This window comes from Tachysurus vachellii, chromosome 20, assembly GCF_030014155.1.
Source record: "Tachysurus vachellii isolate PV-2020 chromosome 20, HZAU_Pvac_v1, whole genome shotgun sequence".
Lineage (NCBI taxonomy): Eukaryota > Metazoa > Chordata > Actinopteri > Siluriformes > Bagridae > Tachysurus > Tachysurus vachellii.
In genome coordinates, this window is record NC_083479.1 from 3,260,001 (window position 1) to 3,286,610 (window position 26,610).

General features: G+C 41.2%; 1 protein-coding gene across 5 annotated transcripts in view; it reads left to right on the forward strand.

Annotated features, from left to right (window-relative positions):
• The window catches only part of myo18aa (myosin XVIIIAa), a 65,255-nt gene that overhangs the window by 25,724 nt on the left and 12,921 nt on the right, over window positions 1-26,610 (forward strand). For 4 of the 5 annotated variants that reach the window (XM_060896288.1, XM_060896284.1, XM_060896286.1 and 1 more), the window contains 31 exons: window positions 310-416; window positions 718-894; window positions 981-1,191; window positions 1,509-1,651; window positions 1,726-1,826; window positions 3,012-3,075; window positions 3,174-3,318; window positions 4,591-4,602; window positions 6,320-6,487; window positions 8,121-8,211; window positions 8,474-8,669; window positions 9,891-9,977; window positions 11,339-11,480; window positions 11,622-11,781; window positions 12,019-12,205; window positions 12,496-12,700; window positions 12,794-12,903; window positions 13,958-14,023; window positions 15,772-15,900; window positions 20,109-20,252; window positions 20,852-20,941; window positions 21,136-21,255; window positions 21,525-21,639; window positions 21,916-22,043; window positions 22,567-22,721; window positions 23,749-23,872; window positions 24,190-24,390; window positions 24,502-24,612; window positions 24,730-24,834; window positions 24,974-25,120; window positions 25,219-25,332. In XM_060896288.1, coding sequence (XP_060752271.1) covers window positions 310-416; window positions 718-894; window positions 981-1,191; window positions 1,509-1,651; window positions 1,726-1,826; window positions 3,012-3,075; window positions 3,174-3,318; window positions 4,591-4,602; window positions 6,320-6,487; window positions 8,121-8,211; window positions 8,474-8,669; window positions 9,891-9,977; window positions 11,339-11,480; window positions 11,622-11,781; window positions 12,019-12,205; window positions 12,496-12,700; window positions 12,794-12,903; window positions 13,958-14,023; window positions 15,772-15,900; window positions 20,109-20,252; window positions 20,852-20,941; window positions 21,136-21,255; window positions 21,525-21,639; window positions 21,916-22,043; window positions 22,567-22,721; window positions 23,749-23,872; window positions 24,190-24,390; window positions 24,502-24,612; window positions 24,730-24,834; window positions 24,974-25,120; window positions 25,219-25,332 — 4,055 coding nt within the window. The remainder of the gene's footprint in view (window positions 1-309; window positions 417-717; window positions 895-980; window positions 1,192-1,508; window positions 1,652-1,725; window positions 1,827-3,011; window positions 3,076-3,173; window positions 3,319-4,590; window positions 4,603-6,319; window positions 6,488-8,120; window positions 8,212-8,473; window positions 8,670-9,890; window positions 9,978-11,338; window positions 11,481-11,621; window positions 11,782-12,018; window positions 12,206-12,495; window positions 12,701-12,793; window positions 12,904-13,957; window positions 14,024-15,771; window positions 15,901-20,108; window positions 20,253-20,851; window positions 20,942-21,135; window positions 21,256-21,524; window positions 21,640-21,915; window positions 22,044-22,566; window positions 22,722-23,748; window positions 23,873-24,189; window positions 24,391-24,501; window positions 24,613-24,729; window positions 24,835-24,973; window positions 25,121-25,218; window positions 25,333-26,610) is intronic. The other variant, XM_060896285.1, reaches the window with a different exon arrangement.

The following is a 26,610-nucleotide window of genomic DNA, read 5'->3' on the forward strand; positions in this document are numbered from 1 at the left end:
TTATTAAAAACCGGACAGGGAATAAAAAAACCCCACTGCACGTGTACATAAACTTGGAGGAATCATATATCACATCAAAAGCCTAAACTGACTGATGAAATTTAAGAGCCTTCAATTGCATGAAATTTCAGACTCTTTATAAATGTAACACCCAAGTGATCCTGCCCAGCTGCTCAGTGTGCCAGCTTGTAAAAGCGGCGTGTTTCATTAAAAATTCATTTCTATACACAAAGCCGAATAGAAGAAGTGTGTAAGTCTACACTGAACTGCAGACCCTCTCAACAGGTCTGTGTTTTTGTGTTTCTGCAGCGACCCAGCTGAAGTCCGAGGAGGGAAGTGTTCCAGAGGGGAAGGTGAAGATCCGGCTAGAGCATGATGGGACATTTCTGGAAGTGGATGAGGATGATGTTGAGAAGGTGGGTCATGAGGGCTTGGTTTTATCATCTTAAGTGCCTCATACACACATCTGATTGTGTGTGTGTGTGTGTGTGTGAGGAATTATCAGGATACAAAATAGTAATATTTAAATTTATTTAAAAATAAGACCCCGGCACAGTCTTTTTTCAAAGCATTGACACTGGACTAAAATATATTACCAGATTATTAATTTTTTAAATTCTAGCATGATTGAATAAGGTGTAAGTTATATTATTAAGTCATTAAGTGAGTATTATCTGTCTGTAATTGGGATTGACGGATGTTTCGTTGGTCTGTAAGGCGAACCCTCCCTCGTTGGACCGTGTGGAGGATTTGTCTTCGCTGCTCTACCTGAACGAGTCCAGCATCATGCACACATTGCGACAGCGCTACGGAGGAAACCTCATCCACACCTACGCTGGATCAAACATAGTGGTCATCAACCCTGTCAGTTTGCCGTCCATGTACTCTGAGAAGGTGAGAGTCTCTACGTGATGTTAGGGTGTGACCAAAAATGCACTACTGACAAAAAGAAACATGCCTGTTGTTTCGTCCGTTCTCAGGTGATGCACATGTTTAAAGGTTGCCGCAAAGAGGACACGGCCCCCCATATATACGGCATAGCACAGGCTGCGTACCGTAAACTTCTGACCACGCGCCAGGACCAGTCCATCATACTACTGGGGAAAAGCGGCAGTGGAAAAACCACTAACTGTCAACATCTGGTGCAGTACCTGGTGACCATTGCAGGCAGCAACAGCAAGGTGTACTCAGGTGAGTGAGGAAGAGGAGAAGGGGAATGTGGTTTACCCTCAGAGGTCACCTGGGATTAGTTAAGAACTAGTTAAGCATCAGAGCTTTACCCACCGTTTTAATGGAGTTAATAAAATCATAAATACTGAAAAGAAAACAGTCCATATTTTCGTATTTGGTTGACAAAGTTGGCCAAACTGCACATTCTATGACTCTTTCTATGCCAGTAGTTTATGGAAACACAATGCAGTGTAAATTGGTATGCAGTGTGGCCCAATACAAGTAGCTGCACATAAAGAATATAATGTGACCGAATGTCCTCTGTTCGTTTCCTCCAGCTGAGAAGTGGCAGGCTGTCTACACCATCCTCGAGGCGTTCGGGAACTGCAGCACGTCCATGAACGGGAACGCCAGTCGCTTCTCCCACATCGTCTCTCTGGACTTTGACCAGGCCGGTCAGGTGGCTTCCGCTTCAATCCAGGTACGAATCAGAAGGTCACTCAGCACAAACCTTCAAGAAAGCCGATCTTTAACGCAGATCTTCTCGCCCTGTAGACCATGTTGCTGGAGAAGTCGAGAGTGACGCGGCGACCGGACGGCGAATCCACTTTCAACATTTTTTATTACATGATGGCAGGAGCCGACAGTTCTCTCAAGTAAGATGCCACAGATTCAGTTTTGTTTTAAATCGGTTTAGATGCAGTAGTACTTCATGTGGGAACAGTGTCCTAATGACCAAGTTGAAAAGTTCCACTTTGTGTCTAGGGTTCATGTCTCTCACTCTTAAAGGTTATTTGTCTCTTACAACAGAAGGGTTACGTATTGTTTCAGTCTTTCAATTTTAACTGCTTTTGCTTTGAGAACATGTCACAGAGTCGCCGTCTCACTTTATCAATTTTAAAGTTGATATTTGTTTTTGTACATTATATGAATAATACAAATCTCTCTCTGCATTTTTTTGGGCAAAAAAAAAAATGACTCTTGCTAACAGGCTAAAAGCTTCTAGCTTTTTAAATCTGAGTAAACCTTTTATTATCCTCGGTGGAACCTTACACAGACCTGGCTGCTGGTAGAATCCCTAAATAATTGAGCTTCAAAAAAAGGCCTTGAGTAATGTTCTTTTATAAGAGTAGAGAATTTTAGAAGACGTTCAGACAACATTCTACATAAGATTTAACATAAAATGCTACAAAAGAGGGTTCTCCTAGCAGAACGTTTGCATGAACCTGAGAACCCTTCACCATTGGAAAGAACCCTTGAGGAATGCCTTGTAACAGTGTTTCACATTCAACCATCACACTATCACCATTTAGAACCATTAAATATTCAACATCAGTTAAGGATTTATATTTTTTAAAACGTTTTGAAGTCGAACCCCTTCAGGAAGTTACACTATTATCAGTAATTATTCAATCTCATACCCTGTAAAGGATCTGAAGGCATCTCTTGAAGGTGTAGAAACTAAAAATGATGGTTTCTGTATAGAAGAGTTTCTCAGTAGTACGCTGTAGTATCAAGTCAGAAACCTTAAACTCCTGTTTTATACTAAGAGTATATTATGTTTTACACCAGGAAGCTGTCAGTTCCACTACATGAAGTAATGAATAATTACCTTTCTAACAGCTAACATCCTTCTTGTGCTAATGAGTAAGCTGTTGTCTTATTCATTTTTATTTCCTTACCCAAAAATTGGGCTAAACACTCTGTTAAACCACTCTTGGTATATCACACACCACTGTAACCTATTATTCTATTATCTGAGCTGCTCTAGGACCATTTTCACATGATGGGTGCCAGATTTTTTTTAGTTCTCTCCTTAACCCCATAACCTGTGTCTGTAGAACCGAGCTGCACTTCAACCACCTTGCAGAGAACAGCGCATTCGGGATCCTGCCTCACTCCAAGGCAAGAACCACGTCGACAACTTCTACAAGAAAATTCGTCTACACATCATTTACAAGTTCTAACACACCAGTCCGGTCTAACCCTTTCTGTTTCTTCAGCCTGAAGAGAAACAAAAGGCCACTCAGCAGTTTGCGAAACTGCAGGCTGCAATGAAAGTGTTGAGCATTTCTTCAGAGGAGCAGAGAACTTTCTGGCTGGTGTTGGGCGCCATCTACCACCTAGGAGCAGCGGGAGCCACTAAAGGTTGGATGTTTTCAGCATGATAAACTTATTAAATCTAATGCGTGCATCTGGACAATTTCATCAGTATGAACAGTGTAAACAAACGGAGATGATGTTGGAATGATGATTGGGTTGTTACACCGGCACGAGCATGATAGATGATTTAAATCATCTGTTACAGTTTGACTAATTTCTCCTCATCCATTCCATAGTGCAGTAATGATTATTGACTGAGTGCTAATGGCTCCGGATGTGTTTATTCTCAGTAGCTCGTTTGACGCTCGTTTTGTCTAATGTTGCCCCCCTGTGCAGTCTCAGTCATAGACGAAAGCGGTAATGAACGTCTCCATCACTCATCTGTCTGTCATCGCTTTCCAGAGTTCTACTGCACGTCGACTTTTGCTTCATTTTTTTTTTTTAATTCTGTTACACTTTCTACAATGTTCACATTAATTATCCATGCATGAGCATTTAAAAAAAAAACCAAACTATACAGTCTTTTACTCTATACAGAAATAATGGTTTCTTTAGAGGTGTACTGTACGCTACAACATGCTGCTTCTGTTGCTGTGATGAGAAATCTTTCTTTGAATTGCAGTCATCTCCGAAAAAGTGTTTATCATCAGTTTTAATGCATAAACATGATTGTCACAATAAGCAGCAATCAAATATACCTTAGTGTAGCGTTATCATGCGTCGTAACAGTGTGTATGGACTTTATAGAAAGTGTCACATTTTTAAAAATTTTTTTTTTTTTTTAAACAGCACATGTTCTCTACAGAGCTCATACCATATCCTTATCCTGTTATATCAAGCATGCAATAAAGTGCCATGTCTTGACTTTTCACCCCATCGCATTTTCACAAGCAGCCACTCTGTGGCAGTAGAGTCATTTGAGAAGCTTGACTCGAGCCCCGTGACTCCGGCGTCTCTCCGTATCCTCAGCCTCTCTCGTGCAGTGTGACATGGGGTTAATGCGAGTGGGCGATAATGGTAATAATGACATTAAGCGAACGGCTCATCACTCAGCGCTCTACTGAGATTCCGGTAATGAGCTCACTAATGGGTCTCATGCGTTTAGAACAAGGCCTGTATCATTTTCTTAACTTCTACATGCATGTGTGTGTGTGTGTGTGAGTTTGTGTATGAGAGAAACTGCATGATAACATGAACCTTAACTCGTCTGAGATTTGTTTCTCCAGTAGATCTGCAGTGTGTTGTGTCTTGTTAACCCTTCTGTTTTCACTCACATGCTGATGTTGCATGTTGGCGCTGCACCGCACCGTAACCCAGAGTCAGATGAAGGTAAATGCATTCTCTTGTATATTCACTGTGTGTGTGTGTGTGTGTGTGTGTGTGTGTGTGTGTGTGTGTGTGTTAATCACTGATAGCAGACAGTTTATTAGCATTTTAATGGCATTGGGCTTCCATGTTTCACACGCTTTCATCCTGTCTCAGTGAGGCAAAGCAGTGGGCTTGTGCTGCTGATAAAGCTCCTATCTGCTCTGTTTGATGTTCCTCCATAGTTCTCTTAACAATCTGGGTGCTGGAGTGTAAGAATAACAGAAAACAGTGAGGGAGACAAACCTTGCTTCTATCCGAACTGTTTGATTTTCAGACTCAAAGATTAAAGTAAATTAGGAGGAATTGAAGTGAAAGTTAAAGCACGTGTTCCTTCTCAGGCTGTTAACCAACAAGTGTTCGGTGACTTCGGTTTACTTCCTGGCAGCTACGAGGATAACTAACAAGTGTAGCTACAGTAACAACTGAAGGAAGCTTATAGCAACCAACTGACTTTTCTCAGCAATATATTAAGCTTAACGTCATAAGCATTGCTGTGATGCCAAATTTGTCTAGTTATATAGTAAAGGAATATAAGGATAACAATCAGGACATGAGCTGATGTCCCGCTTTAACTGTACAAAGTCAAATTCTCTTGACTTCCTGTCAGACAAACATCCTGCTCATCCCCTGCTACCAAACTGTGTTAACGATAATAATATTTACAAGGTGTCTAAAAAGTCAGGAACCAGCAGGAATATCTGGTGTGTTGATCTGTGATCAGTAAAATATATTGAGCACAATCCATAAAACCGGGATACAGAGCTGAGAAAATGCCTAGAGCACAAGGAGGAACTATAATAAATAATAAATATAGAATTTACTGTATTTAAGTGTGTGATTTTTTTTATTTTTTATTTTTTCCTCTCATTGGGTCTTGAGTTATTTATTTGTTGTTAGATATGAGCTAGACTTGGGAGTTAGTTTTATTATGACTGAAGTACTGACAACACCTTTTTCATACCAGCACAAAAAGTTCTCCAGTTTTGTGCTTTTCTTAAAATAAATAAATAAATAAATAAATAACACTGACACACACTTATGTATTAAAAGGGATTTTTGTCAGTGTTATTTATTTATTTGTTTGTTTGTTTGTTTGTTTTATTTCAAAATCATTTCTGTCATTTCTCCACCTCAACCCTGAACCACTGATAGTTTGGAGTAACTTCACTGTTGCATCAGATTCCGGTTGGATGTGATTTGGATTCCGACAGGAATTTTTTTTGTAGTCACTTTTTTGAATGCAGCGTTTTTTTTCTGCTGCCGTATGAAAATATTTTATTACAGAGCAAAGCAGTTTGTTTTGTGCCTGGCTGCTTAGTCTGTAAGCTTCAGCAACATCCGGTACAATAAAAAAAAAACACCTTTTCAACAATAAATCTGGCATGACTTCTAAGCGCTCTAGAAATGATGATAAAATTTGTCTCACTTACATTATATATATATATATATATAAATTTTACTCTGGTTTGTGTCTTCAGCTCTGCTCCCTGTTTGCTGTCACTTGGTTGAATCTCATCAGCTCTTATATCACAGTCCGCTCCTTTTTACGTCTCTGTGCCCTGATTATATTCTGCCACTTTGCATAAAAGCGTCTTAAATGAATAAATGTAAATAGAAAATGCAGTAAGTGTACAATCAATCCTTATCGCTTCATTATTAACTCCCTCTCTCTCCTCAGCCGGCCGTAAGCAGTTTGCCAGACACGAATGGGCTCAGAAAGCGGCATATCTCCTGGGCTGCACCCTGGAAGAGCTCTCATCATCCATCTTCAAACCTCAGGCCAAGGGAACACTGCCACGGACCTCCAGCGTCCGCCCGGGACCCGAGGACCCCGGAGATAGCTCAGGCAAGTATGAGCACAACGACAACAGATCTCTAATACAAAAACAAACAGGACCAGGCTTTACTTTACTTTGATTTAAAACTCAAACACTTCCTTACATCCTGAGTGAGTTCTCCAGCAACCACAGGCACAGCGAGACGTACTGTCAGGTTTACTGTATAGTCGTTAAAGCTTTTTATTCATGAACTTTCTCCCATGAAAACAGGCTACATTAAAATGTAAATCTAAGTTATGAAGTTCAACATGAATTAAAATCAGTTCATTTAACTAGCCAGTCGATTTGGTTTCTAATAATCTATTACAATAATGAAATACTAAATAATAATTACAATCGCTTTGATTGTTCACGGTAATGATCTCCATCAGCATGAAAAATAAATAAAGCAATAACTAAGCAGCTTCTCTCCTGCTCTGCAGTCTACATCCAGGGTGGCAATCATTTTAAAGCTGACCAAAAAAAAAGGTCCAGTTCCAAGTAATAAAGAAAGTGAAATGTGGAAACATCTGGGCTGCTGTTCTGGCCCAGAGCGGCTGAGGGCTGGAATCTGATTGGTCGGACGGTGTGCACTACAGCACGGGTTATATATAGTGATGAGGTTTCTGTAGTAACAGCTCATACACATGGGTCATGTAAAATAATAAGGGGGCACTCACATAATCTAAGAGTCATAATAAAGGTCATAATAGTCATTTATTAATTTAACATTATGGAGAGGTCTTGTTTGTTAACACTGCTGTCTTTATTGTGTTTACCATTTTCACCGTAATCTTGATAAAATGACAGGGCGTGTGTGTGTGTGAGAGTGTGTGTGTGAGCGGGTGAGAAATTGAGACCACAGACTTCCACATTATACCGAACTGTAAACTGTTAAAATGTGAGATGTTTGTTAATAAATATAACCTTGTAATTGCTGTGAAATGGCTGTTGTAAAGCTTGATTAAAACACTCCAGGCCATGCAGTTATACGCACGTCATTACGCATCACATCTGTCTGTGTTTTTCTCTCTCGAAGTCTCTAACTGTCCTCTTATACGACAATTTACCAACCATTATAATGTTCATTTATTATAGAATGTCCTTTTTGTCTGTTTATAGTTACGTGTAATTGTGTGAAACACAGTGTTCCTTGGTCTTTGTTTAAACAGGGAGTTGTGTGACGTGCGCTCCTGCAGTATTACAATATGTACCATAAGTGTGGTTTATTTCTCTCTGATTGCGTGAGCTGGAGATGTCGCCCAAGGCCACGCCTACGCTTCTTAGTCACGTTCCCATGTCTCCCGAGGGCGCGTCAGGACACGTGGCTGTGTCTTGGTTGCAGGTGCGAGATTTATCTAATGTCAGAAATGCTTAGCGGCTACCAGGAGGAATGCGTGTGGGCGCCTGCAGTCTGATTTCTCATGACAAGCCTGAGTCACTCCATCCCCAATGCGCATATTCAGATTTAATGTCAGTGCCGAACGCATCATGATGATGAAAGCGCTTTCTCCGCTGCCACTTTACTTTATTGTGCTCAAGTTCCTACTCGTTCTTATCTGTCCTTGAGGAACAGAAGATTTAATCTTCAGGCTGTTTCTTTTAAATCGACACAGTCGACATGTCTGGAAGTGTAACGGTGTGTTTGTGTGCTGGGTCTAGGGTCCAAAGCCACGGCAATGGAATGTTTGGAGGCCATGGCTTCCAGTTTATACTCCGAGATCTTCACTCTCCTGATCTCCCTCATCAACAGGTGAGTCCATCGCCAACTCAGATGGGGAAAGATGTTTTATTTCATGTCCAAATTCAAGGTTAGAGTCTAGAGACTAAACCACCAGCTATAATAAGAAGGAAATCAATACCAGTGAAGAATGATAAATCAGCCAAATTTAAACGTGGTCTCGTTAATTTCCAAATAATTAGGTCCTGATACATCAGCAGTGTTGTTTGTGTTTGTATATTTACCTTAATAAAAGCTGCCTTACATATTCCGGCTTTCACTTTGTCTCTCTTAGAGCTCTGAAGTCTACGCAGAAGCACTCGCTGTGTTCTTTGCTGATTGTAGACACTCCAGGTTCCCAGAATCCCCGGCAGGCCAAGATGGAGAGAGGTGCTACCTTCGAGGAGCTCTGTCATAACTACGCTCAGGAGCGACTGCAGGCCCTTTTTCACGAGCGCACGTTTGTTCAAGAGCTGGAGCGCTACAAGGAGGTACACACGTTGTGTTGTGAATGCTTGTGAAGACTCTTCATAGGTATAATCGTTAATAGCCTTACCATTAGTACGCAAGTTAGTACCAGAAATACTGTACACACCTTAGACGTCTTTTATTTATATTATAATAATAAATGATTTATTTATACATTTTCTGCCAAATGCTCCCTTAGTCAGATGTTTTTTGACACACCTGAAAGTTACATCAAAACTGATCTTTTTATTTATTTTTTATGTTGCTGTTTCTTAGTGTTTCTTTTATATATATATATATATAATATATATATATATATATATATTTATCAAAAATAACCTATCATGCCTTATTTCTCCTCCCTCTTGCTCAGACATCTTTGAACAGAATTGACGTGTAAACCAGTGGTACAGGATGTGAATTGTTCTCCATGATTGACCAAGGCCTAGCGCCTTCACAAACCCTTTGAATCCCAGTGGATAAAACCAAAGCTACTTCATTCTGTACACGAGTCACACTTTAATTACTGCCAGTGCAACAGACCAAAGAAAACGATATGAACAGCAATGAAATACAACTTGAAGAAAAATTAAATGAGTGCTTTAAGAACAAGAGTAAAAAACAGTGCCATTTCAGACTCAATTAGATTCTTCCAAAGAAAAAATAAAAAAAAAAGCAATTTCTACGTTTTTCACTTTACTACACATTTATTATTGCTAAATTCAAAATGAAGTGATTTAACCAGAAACTTGGGAGTGGACTTTCAACTGCAGAAGAAAATTGCGACTTCTCTCTCACACTTATTTTTTTCGCATCATGCTGAGAGAGCAAGTCACAAGCTTACAAATTGTGCTCCAAACAGGTAAATAGCCCATGTTTAAAAGCCAAAGAATCAGAGTAATCATAAGGATGCACAGGAATCATGTGACTGATTCATTCACACATCAGGAGTTAAGTCTCAGTCTTTTGGGCCTCTATATCTCATCTATGTGAAATGCTGTAAGCACCTGAAGGTTATTTTACTGCTCCAGTCTTAATTTGACAGCAACGTGATAAAAGCACTCGCATTCAGCCAGAAAAACAAAACACGCCTTCAACAGATGACAGAAATTTGATCTGTAATCTCGTACTGTTTCCTGTACGTTGCGTCTGCTTCATGTTGATGTTTCTGTCTAGACCTACAAACTGCACATGTATTTATGGTCATTATTTAGGATACTTACCGTGCTTTCACGTTTATTTAGGAAAACATTGAGCTCACGTTAGACGACATGGAGCCGAGTCCCTCGCTGTCTGTCGCTGCTGTAGACCATGCGTGCAGTCAGGCCTTGGTAAGGTCACACCTACACCCATGTTCCATGAGAGCTATTGATAAAACACTTTCTGTTACACTCTTTATTTTCTTTCTCTAAAAGTTTATAAGCCAAAAAACAAGCTTCTCTTTTTTTGCTTCCTGAAAGCTTTCCCAAAGCCGAAAACGTACCGACCGTAAAAAAAAGCTGCTGCTATAACAACTGAACAAAACAGTTGTGGACAACAACCAATCACAGCGGTCTCTGAGCGTCCTCTCCACGCTTTTATGTAGTCTTAGCTGTACCTTTGTAGGTAGGTCCAGTCCCAAGCAGCTTAAACAAGATTCAAACGTATCATAGGACTGTTTTAGGAAGCTGTCTTTAACACATTAGCTCCATTGTGCTAGTCAACTAGCATCACCAGACCAGCACTAACCACTGAATTCCTGCTTGCCTCAGATCTTTTTCGACTGGGATGCTGTGGTTGGAAGTGTAGTGCTTGAATTGAAAATCGATGTAAGCTAATCTCTTCATCTCGTGTATCAGCATTTGTTATTGTAGCCTCCATTACACTCGAGTTAAGTGAGACAAAGGGACAAAACAGTGGCTATTTTTTTCCAATAATTGTGCAAGTGCCCTGCTCACAGGCGTCGCCTTTGATTCAGAGCAAGAACGCCACGACAAACAGCTCGGCCCATTTACGCCCTTTTAAAGCACTCAAGAGCGTGATAATTGCTTGGACAGGGTTGTTGTTGTTTAATGGTGGATAGAGTACAATAAAGCATGAAATTAAAAGTTCAATGGTGGTAAACTGAATTCAGCTTGTGGTGTATTTATAAATGTTGGGTCTGTTGTGTGTTATTGCGATGAGTTTGCAGTGTGTGTGTGTGAGAGTGCAGGTGGGTAGAGTCTCACTAGCAGAGTGCATTGGTCTGTAAAAGTCAATAAGGTGCTGGGCTCTTGCTGAGTCTTTACCGGCGATTATTACATGCTGGTAGAAAGGTGGCTTCTTGCTGTGCAGACTTGGAATCGGAGTCTTTTACACCTTCACAAAATAAAGTGTGTATCAGGAAATGTCAGGTAAACTTAACAAGTGCTTTTGCTTAAAAAGGTTATGAACAAATTTGCTTTGGGGCAATGTTTTTTTTGACCTCCCTTTTCTCAGTTCCAGCCTGTACATGTATATATATGTGTGAATGTGTGTGTGTATATATATATATATATATATATATATATATATATATATGTGCCTGTCAGTACCAGTAAAAGAGAAATGGCCTCTCTGCCTGCCAGTCTTGATATGGGGGTGTGGCCTCTGTGCCTATCAGTCTCATTAAAGGTGTTTTGGCACTGCCTGCAGCCTGTCATGTTGAGTGTGTGTGTGTGTGTGTGTCTGTCAGGTGCGGACACCATCGAGGACAGATGAGGCGAGGGGGCTGCTGTGGCTGATGGAAGAGGAGGCAGTACACCCAACTGGATCAGAGGACACACTAATGAAGAGACTTTTTGGCTACTACGGCCCTGCAGAAGAAGAGAGCAAAGGTCTCTCGCTCTCTCTCTCTCTCACACACACACACACACACACACACACATACATATACATATATATTTATTTGTGTGTGTGTATATAGATAATATTTATTTATTTATGTTGAGGCATATAAATGCTTGAATGTACTGCAGGCCACACAATATTGCTGAAGAGCGAGCAACCGCATCACTTCCTACTCGCCCACAGCCATGGCACAGACTGGGTGGAATACGACGTCCGTGGTTGGCTAAACCATGCCAAGCAAAATCCTGCCTCCCAGAATGCAGCCAATCTGCTTCAGAATTCACAAAAGTAAGACAAGTCAGGACACACACACACACACACACACCTGATTGAAGAAAAGTTGTTAATTTGGGCAACAGACACAGTATATAATAAATTGATCACGGCACCATAAAACCTTTCAGGTTATTAATTATGGCTCTAGTCAGTCTGGCTCATGAACACCGGGTTCTGTATCTAAAGGCTGAGGAATCATCACTGTTAATTAACGTACGCATGTTAATTTTCTTGCTTACTATTTAACAGGAAGAACATCAGCGCCTTGTTTTTGGGGCGCTCCAGCAGCGCCACGGTGCTTTCGGGTTCCATTGCCGGGCTGGAGGGTGGCTCTCAGCTCGCTCTGCGCCGTGCTACCAGCATGAGGAAGACCTTCACCACCGGCGTGGCTGCTGTGAAGAAGAAATCCCTCTGCATCCAGATCAAGCTCCAAGTGGTGAGAAATTAGCATGAAAGCATGCGGTTAATTAGTAGAACCTAAAAGCAGGTTTTCATTTTGCAGAAACTTTACATTGGCATTAAATCTGAGTATTTAATAATATGGTAAGGTAACGTTGATTTTTATGGAAAAAACATAGCACATGCTTATTTCTAAAATGAATCACCTGAATAACAAAAAAAACAAAACAAACAAAAGCAGTTTGTGGTCAAAGTCCTGGACTAGTGTACAGTATATACACTATATATTACAGTATATACGTTCACTTATTATATGATTTCTTACAGGATGCGCTGATGGACACAGTCAGGAGGTCAAGGGTTCACTTTGTGCACTGTCTGCTACCTAAGACGGATGCTTTGAAGACTTCCAGCTCTGCGGAGCTCCAGGGTGAGAGCTGTGATCCAGGCCTCATGCAGCTGGATGTGTCCTTACTAAGAGCTCAGATCAGGGGCTCCAAGCTTCTGGCTGCTCTCCGCATCTACAGACAAGGTGTGGAAAATATCAGGAGACAAACCAAGTCAAACTTCAGTTTTATATCAGTTTATTTGTATTCCTTGGCTAAATGAACCTTTTTTATCGCAGGTTATCCAGACCACATGGTGTTCTCGGAGTTCCGGCGTCGCTTCGACGTCCTGGCTCCGCACCTGACCAAAAAGCTTGGCCGTAACTACATCGTAAAGGATGAGAAAAGGGTGAGTGGAGACAGGGATAAAGTGCTCCAGGCTTACGGGAAATGAGACAAAGCTTGGCACTCATCTCTTGCATTTGTGCCACCGTAACAGAGAAATAGAGATGAGTTAATCGTGCCCATTGTGACGGCTTAATCAAGCTTTCCCAGCTGTGTTTCCCGCTCGAATCAATACAGGGTGCAGACAGGAGAAATATATTAATTGCTCTGGGGCTTAGGGCTTGGAAAATGGCCTAAAAATCTTATAGCAATTATCAACTCTGAAAAATGTGGCTGCCATCTTGAACCTAACGATTTGCTGAGTGAAAGTGGGACTGGTGCTTGCAAAACTATGCGTTTATTTGAAATCTCCCAGGCTGTACGACTTTGTTGAATTTGTGTGGCAGAAAATAAGCGTGAAGACTTTCTTTTTTTTTTTTTTTTTCTTCATCCTGACAAGAATTGTGAGAGAAAGGAAGGTCAATTGTGTTTGAATTCCCTGCGGATGAAGCCTCGCAGAAATGAAACGGTGGGAAGAAGGAGGAGAGCACAAAAGCCAGTCTTAGCAGGAGAGAGCAGGCAAAAAAGTGCGAGAAGCAGATTTCCCCTGTGCCAGCGTCTCGCTGATGGGTTTCTGTGGAAACAGACTGGAACAATGGTGCTTTAGTGCTGCTGGCTGCCACCCCCTCGTCCACTGTAATCTAGATGGGGCCTTTCAGATCGGGTTCTCAAGACCTGTCCTACACTGAGAGAGTGAAGTGAAAAAAAAAAGAGAGTGAGTGTGAGAGAGAGAGAGAGAGAGAGAGATGACACTGAAGCTGAGCGTTAGTAGGACGCTTTGGGACTGTGAAGTAGCTCAACTCTGGTTAGTTTTGGTCTTGTTTAACTGTTTATTTATAGACGCAGCATCACTTAAAACAGAGATTGGTCTTCAGAGATACAGTATACTTGTGGTTTGGAAGCCTCTGGAACGATTTTTGGAAAGAAAGCAAGGGCTTGAATTTTGGGCTTGGATTGTCTTCTGTTTGACTAGTACATGACAACACTTGTACAAAAATAAACGTCGATGTGTTTTGCAGGCTGTAGAGGAGCTGCTGGAGTGTTTGGACCTGGAGAAGAGCAGCTATCACATGGGCCTGAGCAGGGTGAGTACTTGCTCAAGTACTTTTATTTCTTTCCTACTAGAAGCAACAGCCAGATTGACAACTAGGTAGCGCAAAAAGGTTAATAAAACAAGGACAGAAATCACTAGTCCTGCGAATCAGCACTAGGGTTGTGTGGTTCATCCAAGAAACATCTGCCTATTGTGTGGAAGTCATTGTTCGGCTCATCACTGCCAGGTGACAGGGTTATTAAGTGCATCCCTCTCTGACACACTCGCCTGCTATTCACAAATTAAAGCGAAGTCTCCTAGCAGAGATCTAATCCCATCAACTGGAAAGGAGGCAGAGAGAACACAGAGACACGGTGGCGCCCAAAGAATCTCCTCCGCTTCCACACAATTGCAGATTCATTGACTTTGGAATGGACGGTTAATTATTTGGCAGGTGCAGAGGGAAAACCGGACCACTCGCAGGTATAGATTAAGAGATTTTCATTAACATTCACACAGCGTCTTCTAGCAGATTCGCACTTCCTAAAACCCCTAAAACTCGGCGAGCAAATCTGATTCCACTAACAAGCGAAGGAAAGAGACTCTAGCAAGCAGAACTTATTGTAATTGGGTAACTTTATACAACATGTATACATTTACATTGCACTCTGCTTGCACTGTTGTATTTAGTTCTGATCGTCAATCAAGCATGCTTATTTAAATAATAAGCCCCGCCCTCACAGTGAATTGAGCAGTGGTTTGTCATATTATTGTCTTTTCTTCCAATTAAAACTTTTTTTGTTGTTTATTATGAACCACTCATGTTTTTGATTTTACTTTTTAATAGCTTTTATGAATAAAAAACAAAAAACAAGCTTCTGAAAGGTGACAAAAACACTTAAGACTAAGCACTAAGACTTTTCAGAAGACTGTAATGATGAGGTGAATCACTCTGAACACTGTGCTTATGAAACACTATGTTTATAATCCACTTTAAAGTGCACATAAAGTATTGTGTATGCTAATGTATGTACAGCGTTGTTACAAATGGCATTTCGGTTGATGGACATCTGTAAACGACTGACAAACCAGTTGGACATATGCTATAGGAAGTGAATGTACTTTATTTTATGTTCACACACATCAGCATTCGAGAGTCAAGGGTGATTGTGACAACTGCAGTCAACGGATGTCGTTACTATTCAAATCATTCGAACTCTTGTCCATGAACGTAAATTTAAATCTCAATAGAATAGCTATTTGGACTTGAATCTGTATGTAGACATTTCTTTGGTAATTTAATCAAGAATAATTCCGTTGTAAAATTCTTTGTACGAATTTCATTGTTCTTGCCCATGTGCTTACCTAAAAAGCTTCTAGAAAAAAAAGAAGCAATACCTGAAGGTTAAAGTCTGTCGGCTATATAAACAGTGTGTATATGAGATGTAAATCTGCACTGTGGTAAGCTTTAGTGAATAAAATATGAGTGCTGTATAAAATCTGACGGCTGATCCTACACTTTTGAACACAAGTGTATATCTGGGTCAGTGTACAGTACGGCGAAGTGCTTTTTTTTCTTCCTTGCTTAGTAAGTTGGAGATTTTCATTAAGCTCTGAACAGAACGTGCAGTTACGCAATCGGAAAATAACTTCAAACCCTGATGAGAACAATAGAATATGACAATATGTATAAGTCTGTGTTGCAACAGGATTGCATCATGATCACTTAAAGTGCAGCTCGGGAGGTAAATTGGAGAGTTTACACTGTAGTGATGCACTCACTGTGTTTGTGTGTATCAGGTGTTTTTCAGAGCAGGAACTTTGGCTAAGCTAGAAGAGCAGAGAGATGAGCAGACCAAACGCAACATCACGTTGTTCCAGGCTGCCTGCAGGGGTTATGTGTCTCGCCAGGCCTTCAAGAAGAGGAAGGTAAATACTGCAACCAGAACACACACACACACACACACACACACACACGTCTCAGTATCAGGTGTAACTTGAAGACTTAAGATCAGGGCTTTGTGGTTTCCCAGTAACAGTCATCATTTCTAGCTGCTACAACATAAGCGATAACGGGAACATTCTAGAACATTAAACCTAACTTTTAACGGATAAAATGTATGGGATGGTAGAAGATCTCTAAAGAGCTCCTTTAATTTCTTTATTATAAGCTGTTACTTTAGAGACGATCGTTTCCTGCTACTAATTTAACATCTATATTATTACACAATAAGCCGATCCATAGCTAGAAGCCGGAGCACTTTATAATAATAGTTTTGTAACTCAGATCATCCCTTTTACCAGCTCTCTGACCATCCATCTGGGATAGTTGTGAATGTATGTTGGTTGGCAGACCTTCATCACACAGCCGTGTTATTGACCTACAGCTTTAAAATGCCACCTGGGCATGTTTTATCATTCGCTGCTTATGTACACATCCTGAACACCACTCGTGACAAATATAGTAATCAGCGTTTATAAGGAATAACACTTATTATTCATTTTATCGATCATAAAGCATATAACTATTAGGAATTATTTAGGAACGGTGTTGATCAGGTGATCAGAAGCCTAACTCAACATTGACCTTCTAACAAATAATAACACTGGCTGTCTGATGGAGGTCTTGACTGGTGGGTTGGACAATCAGACTGCGATTAAAGACATACATGTACAGCTAATTAACACTACTTTTCTTACCTGGTGATGGTCCTTAGTCCACTGTTTCTCATACCTTTTGTGTCCGGCTCCGACTTCCTAAAAACGCCTTTCCTCCAGAATCACATTAATCATACCACAGCAGCCTCTGGCTTTTTCCTCCACACAGGGGACGCGACTGCTCCCAAAAGCCTTTTATTAGGTTCAATCTGTTACTGTTGTAAACACCTAGTGGAAACCTCTGCTGCCTACTTATAGCAGGTTCCTAACTTTTATCCTAAACAACAGCTATCAAACATATACAGAAGTCATTCATAAAAACCAGTTAGGGGATTTATACCATGTAACAGTGAGTTATATAATAACTGAGGGATGTACATATGTATGGATGAGGGGAAAAGACTTGGTGTATTTTTCACCACAGTATTGTGTGTAGGTTGTTTCATATACTTATCCTGTGAAAAGCGTGATGTTTATAGACTGGATTATCAAAGCCTAAAGGTCTCACACCATGACCACGTGAAGTAATGAACCTGAAGAACGTCTCAACTTGCTGAGAGTTTAAGGAATTAATATTCAGTGTAAATTCTAGACAGACGGATAGATAGAATAGATAGAGATAGATTAAGCAAACAATCTGGATTTTTCTTTTTCCTTCACTTGAATAGCCCAGTGATGAGCTCCTGAAATTTCATCCTATAAAACTGGCAGATTTCATTAGTTTAAAGTTCTGTTACAGCTGAAAAGCAAGGCAGGGTCTGAAATGCAACACCACAGCGTAGCACCAGTCACACAAGAGCAGCGTTATCAGTTTCAGCGTGTTTTGTGCAGCGGGCGAGCGTACCCACGATTCACTCCTTTGTATTTTAGTTTTATTCTTCTTCAGTAAGTAATTTTCCCGCTATTGATTCTTCTATTATGTGTTTCGTGTCCTTTCACCTTTGCGGTAGTGTGTAAGTAGCTTGTGAATAATGGACACGGAGCTGGAATAGAGATTCAGTGAGAGAACAAGGCCATTTCTCATAAAGGTAAGTCTGGCCTGGGGGAGGTTTACAAATTTGAAAAAGCAGGAATAAGGATGCGTAGTGGAGCCACTTCCATTAAGGTGATGGATGCTTCTGTCTTCGGTCCGAGTCCGAGTGTGCTGTAATAAAAGACGACGGCATGTTGTTTATTTCATTTAAGACTGCTGTATATATGACTGGAGCTGGTTAGAATGAAGTAATAGCTTTAAGATCTCACTTATTTCATTGCTGTTAGGAAGGAACTTTTAAAGGCATTAGTTAAAAACTAATAGGTCTAAAATTAAAAGCTTAATGCTAATACAATTAATATAATTGCAAATACATTTTTTTTCCTTTTAAATATTTCAAGAGGTTCGCCTCGTACTCCAGAGTGAGTCGTTCTGATGATCGTCTGCAAACGTTAGCTAAAGATGTACGGTGTCTTTCATATGTATTGTGCTGGATCACACCAGTCAGTCAATTCAGGATGTAAAAGACAGCCTTATATCTGAAAGAACAGCGAGTGCTCCTCCAGAAGAAAGCACTTTAAAGGATCACGGCATTATGAAACCCGTGTCCGGCTCCTCGTTCGGCATTTAATCCATACATTATTATCCTACTCCAGCATCCTCCATCTTCAATTAAGCATGCGGGGACGGAATCTAATCATTTAAACGCCTCCAACCATAACATTGGTGTTGGATTTATGGAAGAATGATGATTGGCTTTGAAGTGTTGTTGATTCTTGAAGGACCTGTTATGTGAAGAAGCAGCACATTTCCTGTATCTGAGTTCTGCCCTTTTAACAAGGTTGTAGGAGGATTAGATTACAACCTGTTTGTCCTTGGAGTTTATTTGAGGTCTGGAGAAGATCTCAGCACGTTTTCCCCTTTCTCCAGTGTGAATGAAGATTTCTTTTTTTCACTGTTGTGTAGCTTCCTTTAGATTATAGTGACACATGGCTGCTCTTAGCTTTGTTTATTATTTGTGAGACTTCACTACACCAAGATTGTCAGAAACTCTACTTTGGTCATTTAACCTCACTGTTCAATTGTGTGTGTGTGTGTGTGTGTTTATTTCTAGCATCTCACACATGACAAATTATAATTGGCCAAACAGGTGGCCTTCAGGGCAAAAACCACTTGATGCTTAGCAGTGTGCTGCTTTAATTGGGTTTTCACAAAACCGGTTGCTGCTACAGACGCACAAGCAGCATGTAAATACCACAAAATCCTCAGCCGTCTGCCAGGATGCTTGATTTAATTAATCAAAAGAGCTCCCAGCCTTTGTGTGTGTTGAAAAGCTGATGGATTTTTTTTCTGGCAGTTGTTACAATCATGATAAAATAAAATAAAAAACAAGCTCAAATGCACACGCACATGATTATGTCTATTATTATGCTACTGTTCGGTTGCCATGCAGGTTTGTACAGTCTGTTATCAGAAAGAATGGCACTAAGGGAAAAAAGTTTGAAGAGTCTGGTGTGAGGGATGTCGGTACTGTGCCCCGGTCACAGAATGACTAACCATCTTTGTTATAAACCCTCTTCTGCATATCGTCGCTGTCAGGCGGAATCCTCGTATCTCCAAAACCGTTATTTTTCAGGAAATTAAAAAAACACCGTACCTTATCTGCAGTGCACAGGGTTTAGTCCACGTTGCAGTGGATTGTCTTGCGCTAAATTCCTGTCCTCAGACGAGCACCAGAACTAGCGGGGGTCAAGATTTTTTTTCTTTGAGCCCAGTGTTTTGAAGACATTTACCTCAGAAGACGTGTTGATTTGTTGCGACTCTTCTTGAGGAGAAATATGCCGTGAAGCTCTCACACGGAGTGAGGAAGAGGTGGACAGTTGAAGTGTCCAATGGAGTTATGAGATTTGCGCTCAAGCTATTTAAGACTTTAGATTGGTTAATAACTTGTAAAAATAACAGACCCACGTGGGGACTGACCAATAGCATCGATATGTGAAAAAATATGAAATTGACCAAATTTGAACATACGAGGTTTCCGCCCGACAGCGACGATATATGACCTCAGTTTGACTTCACAAGAGCAGCAATATGAAAAACTGCAGAGCCAGCTAGTGGGATGGAACTGGGAGATTAAAACCACAAACATCAGGCCCGGCTCTTTAACTGAAGATCATTCTATTGTATTGGTCAGTTCGTTTGTTTACAGTCTCTGGTCGGACCGTGGGTACAAGATGGTGTACTCAGTGTAGTAACATTTTGAATCCTATCATGTAATTTGACATTCTGTAGCTGTTATGTATGTATGTATGTATGTGGATATGTACACAGTGTAAATGTTCATGAATCCCTTGTATAAGAGTGTGTTGCAGTGCTTCTGCAGCAATTGAAGATCTCCTCCTCTGCATTACCAAAAAAGATCTCGCTGAACACATGCGCCACCCACAAGTGCTCATTTTATCATTTTCTCTTTTTTTTTTTTTCTCTCTGATGTTTTGCTGAACAGGTCCAGGACCTGGCCATCCGCTGCATCCAAAAGAACATCAAGAAGAACCGGGGTGTGAAGGACTGGCAGTGGTGGAAGCTCTTCACCAACGTGCGTCCTCTCGTCGAGGTGCAGCTCAGCGAGGAACAGATCCGTGGCAAAGATGTGAGTCTGTCTCAGTCTATCTCTCAGCCTTTTTTGCTCGTCAGTCTTTATTAGCGTTAGTCTTGTTTCCTGGCCTGAAGGCACAGATCGAAAGCTTCATTTTCAGCTACCCATCAGGTATAAACTGATCTTTCGTTTCTAGTGATGGCTACAAAGTGCACAGACACTCGCTCGCACGTGCGGTGAATCCCTCAGCGTTTAATTTCAGGTTGACACGGTCGAACGGCTTTTGTCTCCGATCAAGCCCAGAGAAGGAGACAGCTCTTTGATTTCCACTCCCCTGACATCCTGAACAGATCTGCACTCAAAACCCTAGACATGAGGCAAAGTGTACCCTTGTGGCTCTTTTCCCAGCGGTACGCTCTTCTAAAATGTAGAAAATCCATGATTAAACAGAAGTGCCATTATTGTTTGCGGTAATGTCGTGTGTAAGTAGGCGAGAGAGCAGAGGGTTAAACGAGACGGCTTTGATCGGTCAAGCTTATCTGCGGATATTTATGTTTCTGCTTCCAGCACACAAGGAAATCAGATCAAAGGTCTTGTGTGGTCTTTGTTTTCCTTGTAGCGTGATTAGCAGCATGGTGATTGTGTGTTTGCAGGAGGAGATCCAGCAACTGAAAGCAAAGCTCGAGAAGGTGGAGAAGGAGAGGAATGAGCTCAGGCTGAACACAGATCGGCTGGAGAGCAAGGTAAAAGAAATAGCCAGTCACCGCCTGGGTATCTCTTTAACAGATATAATGACAAAATTATATGTAGTTGTTTTTTTGTGCGCCATTGCGACCAGCTCTTATGGGCCTTCTTTAACATATACAAATTTAGCAGTTCTGCTCATTTCACCAAGACTGATGGAGAGAATTGGATAGTGAAGTGTTATTGATTGTAGATCACAGAGCTATCAACTGAGCTCTCAGATGAGAGGAACACCAGCGAGTCGGCATCCCAGCTGCTGGAGACGGAGACGGCTGAAAGGCTGCGTCTAGAGAAGGACATGAAGGACCTACAGGTAATGACTGAGCAATAGACTACACTCATATCTACACTGGCTTTACTAGAGTCCACCTATTACTGATGTTATTAAATAAACATAGAAAATGTTCAACACCTGCACTTAAGCTATTACAAGTGAGCTTGGACTAAACACGTTTTCTTCCTTAAAGTTCAATACAAAACGTATACAACAATATACGTGTAAAGATAATAATCAGGTTGAACAAGACATCATGACTGCTCAGCTCTGAGGATGGTGTGTGTGTGTGTTTTATCTGAATCCAGACAAAGTTTGAGGAAATGAAAAAGCAGATGGGAAGCATGGAGGTGGAGGTGATGGAGGCGCGGCTCCTCAGAGCAACGGACCTTAACGGTGAAATCGACGATGACGATGAAACCGGTAAAATAACGAAGTCTTTACTAACTAAAACTTGAGTAATCCTACTTTCAGCAATCAAGGCTGATGTTTACCTGGTAGTTTGTTTTCATATTATTTACTAAACCACCTCACAAAATACTGTATACATGAAAGTAAATTCCAAGTAAACAACAACAACTCCTGCTGTTGTTTTCACCTTAACTATGCTGCACATTTAATCACCACACGCCTGTTACACAGTAGACACTTAGACCCCGTACTGCGTAAATAAATGTGTGATGTGGGTTCGTGTTCCAGGAGGTGAATGGAAGCTGAAGTACGACCGAGCTGTCCGAGAAATAGACTTCACCAAGAAGAAACTACAGCAGGAGTTTGAAGACAAGTTGGAGGCAGAGCAGCAGAACAAGAGGCTTTTGGAGAGAAAGGTGTGTTACTGTGTGCTTTATTTTACAACAAACCTCAACATTAACCAATCAGACATTTATCACCAAAAAAAAAAACAGTAGCACCGCATTAATACATAACCGTTTGCTTAGTAGTCACCATTTTAAATGACTTCATATAGTTTGTGTTAGTAAATATTTTGAGATTTCCAAACACACGGCATTTTTATAACATTCTAACTTCAGTCTTCACACTTGAGAGATTTTGTCTCATTTGCAACTTAATATTGTACATCATTCTGTTCAGTAACTTCCTATCTCAAATACAGGCCCGTACGTTTATCTTTATAATATGAGACGGTATAAATAACAATCCTCACACTAAACCGGAGCTCGGATTCAAGAAACGAATCAAGAAAACAGTGCAGGTTTTATTTTTCCACAAGAGAACACAACCTTTCAGCAGTAAACGTAGTATGCTGTACGAGACGAACGGTTGATTTCTTTATCTTTTTTTTTTGCTTCTTTTCATCTCCGTGTATCCGTCTTCTCTCTTTTGGAGCAGTTCACTGACCTGCAGGCTGATCAGGAGGAGACCCAGCGCTCTGTACAGCAGGCAAAGAAGAAATGCCAGAGATTAATGGCTGAGCTCCAGGACACCAAACTGCACCTGGAGAACCAGCAGAGCCGCAACCACGAGCTGGAGAAGAAGCAGAGGAAGTGAGTACATGCAGTGTTCAGCCTCTCGTTTCACATTCATTAGAGATAAACACATGCGTGTGGGTTTAGATACAGTATGAATAATGTAGATTAGAGTTCACAGTATGATAACCATGGTGACCGACGTCAGTCTTACATTCGAGAGGAATCAAAAGGAACAAAGAGCAGTGATTTATAAGATTTTCTCATGGTACGTTTAAAGTTAATGAATTATATTATTACTTATTGTAATTATTTTAATCCAGCTACCATTACTTCTTGGGTAACTGTTTCAAAATGAACAGCTCTTCAAGATGTGGTGATGGTGTAGGAAAATAACAAAACACTTATTCAGTGTGACTTGAGAACAATGTATGCCGTGGCCCATCTAATTCTTTCACTGTTTCCTTTCCGACGTGGAAACTTTTATATAATTACATTTAACAGAAACCTGGACCTCATTTGCCTTAAATCCGACACGGTCCATCTTCAAGGGGCTCGACAGCGACAGCTCCTTTATTACAGCCGAGGAGCTGAGCGAGAGCCACTCAAGACCTGTTTGAGAGATGAAAAGCGAGGTGGAAGCAGAGGTCACGTGTGAGCACCTCTTCACCGTTCAGAGAAACTCGAGCGTCTTGAAGCTCACTGGACACTTGAACAGAACACCGTGCTCACGCTCAATGTGCAATTTCAAATGAAGAGCCTGCTGTTAACACCAGATGTGAGCACTGATAATGAGCGTTGACAGGAAACCAAATGCAGAGAGATCTTTCAGAACAGGGAGAGAGAGAGAGAGCATGTGCAAGGGAGGAAACATGGCTACTGAAGTGATGCTGAAAAGTGGATGGAGGAAGTATTGTAAGGCGGTCAAAACAACACACATGTCTGCCTCTGTTCTATCTGTTGAGGTTATACGGATCTTATTAAATGATGCACACCTCTAATTATGAGGATTTAACAGACACGGGATCAGGAATGTGGCTCACAATTTGGCTTTGGTCCTATTGGATATGGGGTAAAGCTGTGTGTGTGTGTGTGTGTGTTGCAGGTTTGATCTGGAGCTGAACCAGGCTCAGGATGAAGTGCAGAGAGAGAAAACACAGCGGGAGAAACTGGGCAGAGAAAAGGATGTGCTGACTGGAGAAGTGTTTACAATCAGACAGCAACTGCAGGTAATGACGTGTGTGTATGTGTGTAGACTTGGCCTCATTGTGTTACCTGTACCTGCTATCACATTCACTGACAGTTATTCTGACAGAAAATCAGTTCTTAATTAGTCAACTGTTCATTTCCTTTATGCTTAAATTTAGTTCAAATGTGAATCGATCATGTCGACGTCTTATAGCCCCTATTGCCATCAAGACACAGCGAGGCCAGTAAATCTGAGGGTGCCAATATTTATATCAGTGCAAAGTGAACACAACACAAAAACACAACACTGCTAGAAGATAAGCGGAAAGAGACTTTGGGGCTGTGTGTGTGTGTCTAGGAAAAGGAGCTGGAGCTGTGTGGGCTGAATGTAAAGCTGGAGCAGCTGGAGGCAGAGCTACAGGATCTCTCCTCTCAAGAGTCAAAGGATGAGGCATCGCTATCCAAGCTGAAAAAGCAGCTACGTGACCTTGAGGCAAAGGTCAAAGATCAGGAGGAAGAGCTGGATGAACAGGCTGGTACCATCCAGATGCTGGAGCAGGTAGGAAACCATGAATAAGGACCACACTGAGACAGTCAAGGAACTGCACAATTAAATAAATTGACAGGAACTGTAGTGTCAAACAAAAAGAATGTGTGTGTGTGTGGTCAGGCTAAGCTACGTCTGGAGATGGAGATGGAGAGGCTGAGACAAATGCATTCAAAAGAGCTTGAAAACAAAGATGAAGATGTTGAAGAGATCAGACAGTCGTGTAGTAAGAAGGTAAGACGAGAAGTCACAGTACTTTAACCTCATGGCTCCTCATCAGTGTGGGTGTTTGTACACGTCAACTCTATTCTGGTCATGTGTTGAGCTGTGTGTGTGTTTGTGTGTCAACAGCTGAAACAGATGGAAATGCAGTTAGAGGAGGAATATGATGAGAAGCAGAAGGTTCTAAGAGAGCGGAGAGAGCTGGAGAGCAAACTGCTGAATGCTCAGGACCAGGTACAGACCACTATGTGACTCGTAACAAATCATGACTAATAAACCCACATTAAGGTCTAAACTGCAGCTGTCTGACTAACTAATTAACTAATCCCCAAATTGACCACATCATGGTTGATTAAATGGTTTGTCTCCGCAGGTGAGCCTAAGAGACGTGGAGACGGAGAAGCGTCTGAAGAAGGATCTGAAGCGCACCAAGGCCTTGCTGGTTGACGCTCAGCTCATGCTGGATCACCTGAAGAGCAATGCGCCGAGCAAGAGAGAGATCTCGCAGCTTAAGAACCAGGTCTCGCATGCATTCGGTCTACGATTGAAGGGTAGACAAGGTGTGTACATGCTTGGGGATGTTTAATTTTGTGTGTGTGTGTATGTGTATGCTGGCAGCTGGAGGAGTCACAGTTCAACTGTGCAGCAGCTGTGAAAGCACGCAAGTCCATGGAGTTGGAGATCGAGGACCTGCACATCCAGATGGAGGACATCTCCAAGGCCAAGATGTCGGTGAGTTATATCTTTACTCACAAGGACACTCCATAGATCATGACCACAGCTGCTGCAGCTGAGATTGCAGGCATTCTGCAATTTAAAGGTCGAATTCTTTTTCTCTGTGCCAGGGGCGTGGCCTTTGTTTTACCTGTGTTCTGATGAGCTGTCCATGGTTCCTTAGTGTGGGTTATTGTGAGCAGTTATGGGAAAAAGTGTGAAGTAAAAGCATATAATCTCCTCGTCTTTCTCTGAGCCAACAACATGCAATTACTGTGTAATTACTGTGTTCTGTCCTGCCATGTTTTTTACCACAAAATGGTAGAAACATGGTCATTAAAAGAGTGGCAGTGTTTTACAGGCAAAGATTTTCACTTTTTTCTTTTACGCAATGTAAATTATTGCCATTAGCCGACACGTCCACGGCACGTTCAAGACACGTCACCTTGTTTTTGGTTTTTTTTTAAGGAGCCAAACGCAGTTAGTTAATATAATCAGTGACTAGTTCTAAAGCACGGTTAGTTTCAGTACATTAGATTTAGTTTCTACGATACTATGCCGTTAAGAGAAAAGAATAATGAAATAAAATCTATATCTTTGTTGACACATTTTTTTCTGAAATCCAAAAAGTCAACCAACAAACATCTTTGCGCCAGTTAAAGCACTGGAGAAACCTTTAACCCGGTAATGAGGAAGTCCCCTAAGGGAAAGTCAACGAGGGCACACATTTAAAACACAGTTCTACCACAGAGGAAAAAGATAAAGCATGTTGTGTGCTCTAACCTTCCTTTCTCTTCGAGTACTTCTCCCCAGCTATAGATGGTGTATATTGATTTCCGTTGCACAATCAGAACGCAACAGAAGGACGGGTAGCTGTTATATAAAAGGCCAATCATTCCCTCATTTGGATGTCTAAAGAGCAAACTATAGAGAAAATTGATCATAAAGCTTGTCTTGTTTTCAGATGAGCAATTTACTGCGAGCGATATAAACGGCCACACGACCAGAGCCATTTACTGCTAGCATTCGCTCAGATTTTTATAGAAGGGAGCAGATAAAAAAAGGTCGCAACAGTGTCATCATATCTGAAGCATAGAATCGACACCAGTAATGATATAAATGTGAATTAAAGCACAGTATGATTTTTACACAGGAAAAATGCAAAGACCTTCACGATGTCTCTTATTTAAGTCGTACATGAATTATACATTAAATATTTGACATCAAGAACAGATTGTTTTCTTCACATAGTTTGATGACTCAAGTGTCAGACATTTCAGAGCGGGTGCAGGTCAG